The 12,754-nt window shown below is 36.5% G+C and overlaps 1 protein-coding gene across 10 annotated transcripts in view; it reads right to left on the reverse strand.

The window, feature by feature from the left end:
• Positions 1–12,754, reverse strand: part of PDE8B (phosphodiesterase 8B) — an 82,225-nt gene that overhangs the window by 26,030 nt on the left and 43,441 nt on the right. For 7 of the 10 annotated variants that reach the window (XM_062019554.1, XM_062019551.1, XM_062019558.1 and 4 more), the window contains 5 exons: positions 12,049–12,108; positions 10,052–10,109; positions 5,024–5,112; positions 1,595–1,673; positions 934–1,074 (listed from right to left, as the gene is read on the reverse strand). In XM_062019554.1, the coding sequence (XP_061875538.1) occupies positions 934–1,074; positions 1,595–1,673; positions 5,024–5,112; positions 10,052–10,109; positions 12,049–12,108 (427 nt within the window). The remainder of the gene's footprint in view (positions 1–933; positions 1,075–1,594; positions 1,674–5,023; positions 5,113–10,051; positions 10,110–12,048; positions 12,109–12,754) is intronic. The other 3 variants (XM_062019559.1, XM_062019560.1, XM_062019556.1) reach the window with 1 other exon arrangement.

Consider the following 12,754-nt stretch of genomic DNA (forward strand, 5'->3'; position numbering starts at 1 on the left):
TGAATATATTCAGCAGCAAAGCAGAAAGCTCTCTCCGTACCACTTCAAAGAACAGAGATTTTAAGAGGGGAACTACTTGGCAGCAGAGTAGTTGGAAAATGGGAGGAAGATCTCTTCTGTCACACAATAAAGATGTATGGATCCAGCATACACATAGAGCTTTTGATCAGGTAGTGCTAACAGCTGGGCAGACTAAATAAATGAGGAGAGGCAAAGCAAGACTGGTCTGCAGGTACTGCTAATGAACTCAGGTGACTGTGTAAAGAACTCCGGACAATGATCCCAAAAGCTAAGATAATTGCTGGAAGTGACTCAAAGGTTCAAGAACTCCCCAAATTTCATGAAGCGGAGTGAGACAGGGAAGGGTGAGTGAGAGGTACTTCTGCAACCCCTAGGAGATGGGATAAGAGACCATTGCTAGTAATTAGGGGAACATAATGCCAGGAAAACGTGTAGCACTTCTGTGGCCTGTCACCATCAGGAGTCCACAGTGCACTGCAGATATTCTAACTGTAGTTAGAAAAACTGCATGCTTAAAGCATGCAGTCAATGAAGGCTCTGAAGTTATGACAGAACAACTAACTATTTTGACTGGATGATCCAGCCATCTGGGAGGGACAAATTGTCATGTTCCAACTAACAAGAGCTCCATGGGCTCTAAGCAAAACAGAAACACAGAAAATGTTCTTATATTAATCTTAAGCCAACAGATCAGTACAGTTCAGTCTGATCTTAAAAGCAAAGCTAAAGAAATTAATAGCCTCTTGTCTGAGGCATGGGCTGTTGTGCTCCTAAGACAGCTGAGGAGTACAATTCTGGTCATCAGTATGCGCTCATGAAAAACGCATCTCATGTTCTTAAACCTAGAGCACTTAAAAAAAGGCAGAATAGAAATCTAATACAATTTTGCATGATTTCATTTTATCTGCTTACCTTTCCTTTTTTAATAAATGTGTTGATAGTGTCTAAAAGATCTGCACAGTTTTTATCACTTCTTGGTAGTTCAGTAAGTTCTTTGCCAATAAGCTCTTCCTTATGATACCCCATCATCTGTTCAAAGGCTGGATTAACATACTGCCAAAACAAAAGTACTTTGGGATAATATGAAACAGAACATTTTTAAAGGATAATTACTCATATATATAACTAAAAATGCTACAAGTTAGGCAGCTAAAGTTGTAACCACATATAGCTAAAATTCAGTGTTCTTCATATAAACATACTACATAATGGTGAAACATATTATTCCTGTAAGGAGCTGAACATAAACAGTTGTCAGAAGGCACAGAAATTGAATGAAACCCTTTATTGTACAGATTATACAGTTCTGCTATAGATTTCATATTGTTTTTTCCATAAGCAGCATGACTTAACTGAAAATTGTTACCTAAATAAAATTACTGAAGAAAAGGCCTTAAAAGTCCATCAGGACTCAACATGCAGTACCCAGAAACAAGCCAGTTAATTGCACATGGCTTTCTAATGGGCAACAAAAATTAAATATTGAAATAGAACAGAAACTAGTGAGCAAAGATATCTTTGTTGCCCAAGTTCTCTCCAAGTTCTACAAAATAGTTAAGTTTTTACCCTTTACCTGAATGACATGATCATCACTGGTTATTTCTATAGCTTCCTGACAATGGTCTAATGCTGTAAACACTGCATTGCAAGCCCTGAAATTAGAAAATGATTCACGTTAGTTTTATTGTTAGAACATTTTGCTCCCTGTAAATACCTTATTATATTGTACTTATCAGTAGGTGAATCACAAAGTAGCATATTGTTTTGACTAAAGCATTTTGATTCTTTTCAAAGGAAAATCAGCCTCAGATATTCCTGTTGTTATCGTGTTCTTACTGCAGATCACACTGTAAAATTGCTCAGAGGAATTGCGACATCTTACTAATATACCTCTATCTCCAAACATGCTCTAGGCAGCAGGAACTAATAATTAGCAGTAAAAATAACAAATGGTTGTTACATTAGAACAAAAAAAATTGTGACCACTAAAGACCAGGAACACAAAAATCACCACAGCAGATACATGCAAAGTTTTAACTGTAGCAAATAGATCAGGACTATCGATGAAGACCTAGTGAAGCATAATTAAAGTCTTTGCCACTAATTTTCCACCTCTCATTGCAGGGAGCATAAATGCACCATGCATAAACATCCTAGCATACAGTTATTATCCAAAAAGAACATTTGTTTCCAACAGCACAGTAAGGTTTGAATTAATACTGGTGACTGGAGAGTTAAGAAATACAGGACACTGTGAGACCTGCTCATCATGGAAGCAACTCAAAATCAAACAGGATACACAAAGGTATGGACAGACACACCGCTGCATGGATGAAAATTTTTAGGAAAAGGTGTTGTATAGATAAGACAACAGCAGTATTTCAGCGTATATAATAAAAGGAGCTCCTAACGTAATTTTACAAGGGTTTTCTAGCAGTCCAAGCCAGCTCCAAAGTGTGATATTCTGCTGTGTGAAACAACTAATTTATCTCAGTCACAGATGCCCATCTGGTATACCAGCTGCTAACAAATGTCACTACCTAAACTTTCTGCAAGAAAACACACAGCTATGTTTGCAATGTTCAAACCTTCATATTTTCATTTGATCTGGCAACAAGGCCAGGAAAAATACAAGTGCAAATGGCTCATATCCTCTTTGATTAATACACACCTCTCACACACGTCCAACCAAGCTTCAACCCAAAAGCAGCTATACAGAGAAGCAGAGTCCCTGTTTGGAATGGAAAGACACTTCTGACTGACACAACCTTATATATACTGTTTTCTTGAGCTGTTCCTACTTTTTCACCATGTTTCTCTTATATTTGAATACTTGAAATATCCCAGGTTTAATTCCACTAACTTTTTGAAAATATCCTCTCTTTTCTTTCACTTTTACAAAGCTCTATAGAAGACCTACTGATTCAGAGACCCAATGGCACAGACAGACATACAGTGCAACACTTTTTCCCTCACTTAATTAAGTCACATGGATGAAAACAAATTATAAGCAAATAGCATTACCAAACAGTAGTTCTGCTCAGTTTTTAATGGTAAATTCACTTAGAGCACCTACCTAATTAGGCAGATGTAGACAGAACTCCTCTGTCACAAGACATCAGCTCCTCCAAGTTACAAATATGACTTTTCAGGAAGAATCTTTTAAAAGGTTACTTCATGCACCCAGATGTTAGTACAAACGTTTCTCAGAAGAGTTACTTGTCCTTGTTTGATGAAGAGGAGTATACAACTATCCTAGAACTAAACAGCTACCCCAGGCCTGCATCTATTAAACACTTTAAACTACTTAACTATTCTGGGACTGTATCTGGCAGTGGCAATAGTAAATCCAAAAATATCACCTTTTTTTTTCATAGCTGCCAAAGATTCCCAAAACAGTCCTGTTCAGAGGTATTGTGAATACATAAACATACATATAAATGTGTAATGTATATTATCTATATACAAAAGACATTCTAACACAGAAAACAATTAATATAATGTTATTATTTACATAAATTAAAAGGAAGTGTGCTCATAGTTTATATTACTACCTTCATACTGCTGTTTCCCTAAACAATATGGATGGAAGAGCTATCAGTAGAGTAAATGCTGCTGGGAACTGACATTGTTTCCTTCCAGTTTCAATGGACTTTAAGATTTTTTTGGTGATGGCTATAAATAAACTTGCAGAAAAAAAGGTATCCAATATCCCATGCTCCCCATGTTGAGATGCTCAGAGTGAAATTGCATCTTGGTCTTGAAATGAAATGTAAACTACAAGCATTGTGTGTATGAATGACAGCTTAATCTTTCTTTATAAAACTGATGTATTGATTTATGCTGACTTAATTCAGAAGTCTCTCATTTCATGTTGCATTTAGAACTGAACAATAAACCAAATCAGGACCACTGTAACACCTAATTAACTTCTAAAATTCCACAGCTGCTTTATTTTTCTGCTGAATTTTGGAAAACATCTATTAAAATCATGTGAACCCAAATTCTGGGTTTTTTCCCTGGAAATTTTCCCCTGGAAATAATTGTATTCTGTATGCACAAATTTGAACATAAAGTCACCACGGGATCAGTTTGCAAAAAAATCTGCTTTTTAGTCAGAGACACTGAAACCTGTAGAGAAGTGATAGCATTTTTGGAGATGGAACTGGAATTAATTTATGAGACCCAGGGAACTACACCTTCTCTGTATGACACTCAACTTCAAGGGCTTTTTTTTCATGTAACAATGTTGCAAACATTTACAAGCATGTATAAGCACCTGTATAAAATATATAATTAGTCACATTAAATAAAAATTATAAGAGAATGAAAGTAGTTTAATCTTTCACTGAGACAAAAAACTATGCTTCTGTTCTGTCAAGTCTTGCCTGAGCAAGAGAATAAAAACTCAGTGTAGGGTATGAAGAGATGGATCAAGATTGCATTCTGGTCAAGATATCAAATTTGAAATCTCACACACATGAGATCAAGAATTACTTTATTAAGTTTTGTTGTCATGTAAATTTGCAGTCCCCAAACCCTATACAGAGGGCACGATTTAAAAAAATTCTAATCTTGCAATTAAACAAGCCAAAGTCACTGTTCTGCAATATTTCTGCAAAAGGATCTTACCCTAACTGTGATGCTGGTAGCAATGGTGGCTAGAACACTGCCAAATTCAATATGTGCAACTCATGACATATAAGATGCAAGCAAGCACCAAAACAAAGGCCATGGACTACATTTTTTGTTAAGGAAAGCCATTGTTTAAACCACCAGGAATGAAACATACACAGACAAAGACTTCCCAGAGTATCAGTTACTACAGCACTTAAGTTTGTCCTTTACAAAATTACAGAAGAAGAAAACAAAGGTGTAGTATATTAGCCAACATACAGATGCAAAGCACATATATGAGCAGCTGGAAAGAAGCAGAAAGTAACCTGATAAAATGATGCAGACCAAGTGGTTGATGTTTCCAGTTTCTTACACTTCTACATACCGTAATTTGAACTGAGATCGCACTTCCCCATGTCCTATTTGAACCAGTTCATTGTAACATGCAGTTATGCTGCTATTCTCCATGAATTGCTGGAAGACAAATCAAGAGTGCATGAAATAGATTGGAATGGTTTTAAACTGGTTTTTTCCCTGTTTCTTCATCTAAAGCTCTAACCTTATAAAGAAAGCTGGTATGAGCCCAGCAAAAGGCCACAAGGGTAATCAAGCATCTCTCCTGAGAGGAGAGGCTGACAGAGCTGGGACTGTTCATCCTGGAGAATAGAAGGCTCAAAGAGGAATATCATCAAGGTATAAAGAGAGAAAGTGTAAGAAGAGAAAATCAGCCTCTTTCCAGTGTTGCTCAGTGACAGGATCAGAGGCTATAGGCACAAATGGAAATGCAGCAGGTTCCCTCTGAACATCAGGAAAAGCCTTTTATTACTCTGAGGGTGACAGAGCCTTGGAATAGGTTGCCCAGGGAGGTTGTGAGCCTCCATCGTTGGAGATCTTCAAAGTTTTGTGGGCATGGTCCTGGGCAGTTTGTTTTAAGTGGCTCTGCTTGAGCTGGGAGGTTGGGTAAGACAATCTCTAGAGGGCTCAGCCAACCTTAACCATCCTTTGATTCTGTAGAAATAAAAAGCTTTAGTTATACCTTTTGGGTTTAGTAATCATTGTTTCCCCAAGAATGATATTCTACTTCTTAAGACAACATGGCTATCTAAATATAAAGCAAATATAAAAATATGCTAAGACTTCAACTGTGAATTTTTCAACTTGGTTTCCGCAACCCAGTTAGAAATAAATAATAAAAAAACCCCTCAAACAGTCTCACAAAAATACCTGTATTGCCTTGATGTTGCATTTTTAACATCTACCCTTAAATCAGAATGGAAACGGAATACCTTAGAGACTTAAAACATTTGTGTTAAAAAAAGGGGAAAAAAAAAGATATTTGGCATTTCATTTGTTTTCAAGCAAATGTTACAGCTGAAGCTTAGAAGGTAAATTAACTTTGCTCCACAGTAATCTCACTGAGCTGTCACTGGGAATTCAGAATTGCAGAAAAGTATATAAAGGAGCATGCTGACAACAGCTAACAAACTTTTATATACTCCAGATGAGAGAGAATGTCCTCTCCTCATTGGGCAAAAGTAGCAAGATGAAAGGTCTTGCGCTTGGTCCTGCTGAAATTAGAAACTTTATGTTGATACAAAAGAAGTAGACACTGTGACTTAGCTAAGTTTCATGCTTATTACTAAACTTCTGCTCTGAATAGGTAAATCACTGCTTCAGAAATACATGCACAGTCTCTAATTTTCACAGAAAATACTCTGTGTTGTCATTAGTTCTTACAGCACAGTTGCATGCAGAGTCTACAGGCAGCACTGCAAGGAATGAAGAACAGCTTTTAAGAAAACTATGCTTTTCTCTTGTATGAAAAGTTGTGGTTTAGAGACTAACATTTAGTTCCAATTTGCCAGCAAAATGTAAAAAACTGAAATGAAAAATAGCTGTTTACCTGGGCCTGGTTCACTCCTTAAAACATCCTGTAAATCTCACTTCACACACTAAGTGAATGGATGAGAAACCAAAAGGTACTCATTCAGTTGGAAGAAGCAAAAATGCACGTGCTGTTGTGTTTCTGCAAAAAATACTGACTGCAAAAAAACTTGTCTTCTACAACACTGTAGATTTAGATTTTTAGTTTTAGGGTACTCTTTTAAATATTCAAATATGTTTGTACTAAAACAATATAAAATCAAATCTACCAATAATATACAATTTAACAATGATGGCAATCTATTTTACAAATTAAACTTACTAGAAAATTCTAAAGCTCTTTATAAACTGGATTTTGAAATAGTGCTGTTTACCTACAAAATTTAACTACTGATGTTTACTGGCAAAAATTAACCACTCTCACCACACATCTTTGGCTAAGAACCAAGACTTGCAGGTTGTTGAAGTAATAAACCTGCTAATAATGGTTGTAGAGTCTTCTGCTAATGCACAGAATCTATTTATTTAAGTTCATAGTCCTAATGTAATTCATTCACTGACTCACTCAAAGCTGAAAAACCATTTGGATCTGAAAAAAACAGTAAACTTTTCCTTTTTCTAATCTGTGCACGTAAACAAGGAAGACAAAGACATATTATTACTTCTCAAATATTAGAAAGCAGACAGCAATACCTTCTTTTTAAAAAGTTTAGTATTTATACAGTACATTTTTATTCAACTTGCATATATTCCTAAATTACATTTTACTTTGTTATAATTGGATTCCACTGATGTCCTATACACAACTTGACATAAGCCACAAGAGTCATCAGCTAGTAGGAATGCATCATTCTTCTTGCTTAGAGAGAAGTCCTGGGTTTAATATTAAAGACTTATGCTGTTGCAAAGCAGAAAGTTTTAACAGTAACTGGTCAATGAGAATCAACATTTGCTTAGAAAAAGAAGTAAAGTTCAAAATACAAGACATGATTTTAATTGAGTAACTGAAAGCATTATGGTCTCCTGTTCGCTAATTAAAATTATACTTAAAAATGAGTCAGGAAGTCAAATCACTTATTTAAATTAGTCCATCCTAAGCAGGCCACCACTATTAGATTTATGAGGCTGAAAGAAAAAAGAAACCAGCATAATAAATGTACAGCATTACCACCACCATTAATACACTAACACAAGCACTATTAACGATGTGAGGAAAAAGATTAGAAGATGTAATGAAGAAGGAGAAAAAAACCCCCAGAAATAACTCAGTACAAAGAAAAATGCTAATGGAATATATAAAATATGTAAAATGTATGAAATACAAAATAATTTACCAGAGAAGACACACAAAACTTCCCTCCCAAGATCTTCTAGCTATTATAATGATCTAGATCTGGATAGTGATCAAGCATCACTGATTTCATTATAGGACATTAAAAGTGATTTCTTTATTATATTATAGGTAGACATAAACATAGAAGATAGTACTTTAACACAAGCACGCATGAAGGCAACAGAGCACTTTAAAGCACTTGCAAGAGTATCCCCTCCCCACTCCCACACCAAAGATTAAAGGACTCCTTTGGAATATTTAGATCCAAATCTGATGTTAAATGCCTGGTTTTGTCTGCAAAGCTTTACAAAAAGGTGACAGACAGAATGGCTAGAAGCTCAGACTCTTTACTAATCAAGTTGGAGATGCACTCAGAAGACAGTCATCACCAGACAGAGTGATTGTTTCCAGTGTGTGGTCAAGGAAAGTGAAGCAAGCCAATGAGCAAAATTAGGACAAATTCAGATATAACAAATAGTCATAATGCAAAATAAGGGTACTAGAAAGTCTGGACCACAAAAAATAGTGGAGAGAAACTTACAATTTGAACAGATAGAATTTTCCAAAAATAAATTTCATTTTGCTGCTGAGGAAGACATTCCCTGCAAATAATGTCTCTCTGTTTTAAGAAGGGTATTTTTAAATGTTTGAGTGTGTGTGTGTATGTGTGTGTTGTTTTGTGTTAATGGATTTAGTTTCAACTGATCCCCACTCAAGAAGAAATAATTCCTATGTCCATGCCACTGCAAATAGGATTTTTTTATATCAGATGTGTTTTAAAAGCCTCACAATATTTCCAGTAGGTAAGTACTATATTATGCAAGTGCTCTGCTAAATTTCGAATAGCTAGTGGGAATGGCTAAAGCAGTTGCCAGGTGTAAAAAGATTATACTTTCCTAGGCAGACAGTGTGCCACTGAGACACTTCTCAGAGCCTCACAGTGTCTCCTCTAGCTCTCCTCAGGTCTACACTTACAGTTACAGTCTAGCTCACAAAACAGACTTGAGAAGAAATGAAGATTTCTTTGAAAAATACTAAATTCTTTTCTTTTTTTAGAGAGAGAGAGATTGGGAGGGAGAAAACTACACTGAGAAGGCACTGGCACTTTTGGGCTTGCCTTTGTCTTAGACATCTTTTACAAATTTCAGAGCATCTAAGTGCTATAAAAATGCTTTTGCCTTTAATGCTTTTGTCCCCACAATACACTTGCAGGAGAGGCAAGATCTATCACCTCATTTTGCAGATGATCTGCAGATGGTAGTGGTGTTGCATGTTCTGCTTTTTGAAGAAACACAAGCTAAACAGGAGTTAGCTCAGATACTGGACTCAGTATGAGCCCATCAGCATGAGATTCCGCCTGAGTTAATTCCCTTCCTTCTCTGTTTTTTCTTACTACAGTTAATTGTCCTAACTATATATAGTTAATTCTTTATAATTAAGTGTCCAGTGACATGCTTCTATCACTTCAATACATAACCTTCCTTATGGATAGCTAACTTTAATATTACAGCTGATTTATACTACCTTAACATATCATTAATATCCATTCAAAGCCACCCTCACAAAGATCACAACTGAACCTAGATTTTCACAGCTGAGTTTTCCTGTCTTTCTGCTCTCCCTTACAAAGCTACTTTGAGGAACAGTAGGAGCAGTTATCTTTCCTCTGCTGCCTGTACAGAAGAGCCTCTAATGTTGTCCTTAGAAGAATGGGTGCAAGCCAATAAAACAGATCCCATTAAAAAAAAAAAATCTTCTTCACATCGGGAGGAGCTGGACTACACTTGTAGTCCCTTTAGAAGAGGAATCTCAGCAGCCTGAGGCACATAGAGATGTCTGGGTGACTAGTCAGCATGCTGCGATACATAGCACACATTAATCAGGATCTCCTATCACTATTCTTTTAATGCGGTCATAAACAAAACCAACTAACTACTCACACCACTTACCCAGACCATAAAAAGTTAACCTCAGTATTCCTGCATATTCTGGAAGCATTATCTAGATCAAATATTCTCTTATTTCATATGTTTCTTGGATATACTGTTGAAAACAATACCCAAACAACTGTCACTAGTTTCTCATCAATACATTTTTAGAAAAGTAAAGGTATAGTTTTCAATTTGAGGAAGTAGAAGTGTCTGTGACTTATGAAGCAGTCATGGTTACTATATTACATACAAAATTTATACATACCCTATCAAAGCCTGCATTAAGAAGGGGAAGAACAGAAGACTCCTCTTCGTCAGTAGATCTACAAAACAAAATCATAGAATCACAGAACTATTTGCTTGGAAAGACCCTTAAGATCATTGAATCCAAGTCTGAACCTCACACTGCCATGTCCACCACTAAACCCTGGTTTTAAGTGACATATTTACTCATCTTTTAAATACCTCCAGGGATGGTGATGTTACCACCTCCTTGGACACGCTGCTTCAATGTTTGATAACTGATTCAGTGAAGATGTTTTTTCAAAATATCCAATCTAAATCACCCCTGGCACAACTTGGCACTGTTTCCTCTTTTCCTATTGTCTGTTACCTGGGAGAAGAGATCGAACCCCATCTCACTATAACCTCCTTTCAGGTAGCTGTAGAGACCAATAAGATCTCCCTCTTCTCAGCCTCTTCTTCCTCAGAATAAACAAACCCAGATCCCTTAGTTGCTCCTCATCAGACTTGTGTTTCAGATCCCTCACCAGCCTTTCTCTGGACACGCTCCAACACCTCAATGTCTCTCTTTAGTGAGGGGACCAGAAACGAACAGTATTCAAGGTGCAGTCTCACAAGCACCGAGTACAGGGGAACAATCACTCCCCCTGGTCCTGCTGGTCACACTATTTCTGATACAAGCCAGGATGCCATTGGCCTTCTTGGCCACCTGAGCACACTGCTGGCTCATGTTCAGGTTTGGCCAACAGCCTCAGGTCCTTTTCTGCAGGACAGCTTTCCAGCCACTCTTCCCCAAGCCTGTAGTGTTGCATAAGGTCATTCTGGCCTAAGTGCAGGACCTGGCACTTGGCCTTGTTGAACCTCATTCCATGGGCCTCTCAGCCATCAGTCAAGTCTGTCCAGTTCCCTTCCTATCCTCCAGCAAATCTACACTGCTGCCCAACTTGGTGTCATCTGAAAACTTACAGGGGATGCGCTTGATCCCCTAACCCAGATCACTGATAATGATATTAAAAAGAAGTGGTATGTTGTATGGTCACACAACATTTAAGATTTATATCATAGCAATTTGACATAGTTACCTAAACATAATAAATGCATAAAACATATATATAAAATCACGCTGTAACAGAAGTTGATGCTATGGTCTTCTTTTATAAGTACTGGCAGCTATTTCTACAACCTTATAGTTATTCCTACATCAAACCTAACAGATACTGTACAGAAGTTCCATGTCTCTTCACAGACACACAAGGGCATTACAAAAAGAAAGCATGAAGAGGATAAAAGACATCCTATGATATCCTATGAGAAAGAATCTAAAAACATGCTTTTTAAGTAACAATGAAGCGAGTTGTAAAGTCTTGCCTAGTAGAAAACTTAGTCTGTTTTCTAATCTTGACAGAAATAGCTCCTCTCCTGCCACTTTATTTCCTAATATTTTAACAGTTAGGAAATGCATAACATTATAATTGATTCAGTAATGTGTAAATTTAACAAATACAGGAAAGTTGTCTTTTTTTGGAGATATTTGATAGAAATGTATTTGAGTCAGTAAGAATTCTGCCTGAGTACATGGGGTATGAATTACTTGATAAGGATCTCAGGAGTATATTCTGGTGCTTCTAATCTGAACAGGCTTGATGTTTGCTTTATTAGCCAGTTCCCTAATAAACACAGTGAGTTGCTTGATCTACTTATTTCCTTTAGAAAGTAACAAAAAAAATCTATTTTGTCTTTTACTAACCAAACACATAGCTTTCTAATTTTTCTTAGTACATAAGCCATTAGATTATGATCCTCCAAAAATGAGAGGGATAGTACTAGTCTGTATAAATGGAAAGTTATCAAACACTTAAATAGAACACATAAAACACAACTAACCCAATTCAGGTAAAATATTACTAAACTTATTCTTTAATGTTTGCTAGGATGATATGTTCTGTTATTAGATAAATATTACATGCAATATTCTTTAAAAAGTAAAATAAAAACCACTCTCAAAACAGTAATACTTACATGCGTGGAACCACAGCAAGTATTACAGTATGCTCTGATGGTTTTGTGGCACGAATAGACCTGAGGAAATAAAAAATTCTCAGTTAAAACATATGCTTTCTCAATGTTACTCAAAGTATCTATTTTTTCAAAGTATGAAAACTAGGAATGAAGGATAACATTGAGGCTAGAAAATAGGATATCACTCTGGCAAAACCAGAGTGCCATCCTCACTCAGGCAATTCATTTTCATTCTGCTACTAGATTCCTCAGATTTTGCTCAACACAGTGAAAAGGCAAGGGCTCCAAAAATGTAGGGCAGGAACAGCACCTCTTCAAATCACCTCTTGCAACCTAGCAAAGATTTCTGCTGTTTACTTAGCTTATTTGAGACAAAATGCCCTGAATGCGTAGGTTGAGAAAGGTCAGTCTGTACAGTGCATTCTTAATACCCATTTACACAAGAACCTCCATCACCTTCTCCCTATTTACCATTATCCTTCTAGGTGGTGTAAATTTTTCTTCAGAGCGTGGGATGTGCTTTTGGGGCACACAAGGAAGAAAAGAGCTAACAGGTTTGATAGACAATCATTTATGAAATGCCAAATAAACAATATTTCACCACTTTATATATTATTGAGAAACTGAAAAAATATGATTGTCAAAAATACATTCCATTCTTCTTTTACTGTTAAAAGATAACTTTTTTTCTATCAGACCACACTGT

Source organism: Colius striatus, chromosome Z (assembly GCF_028858725.1).
Source record: "Colius striatus isolate bColStr4 chromosome Z, bColStr4.1.hap1, whole genome shotgun sequence".
Taxonomy (NCBI): Eukaryota; Metazoa; Chordata; class Aves; order Coliiformes; family Coliidae; genus Colius; species Colius striatus.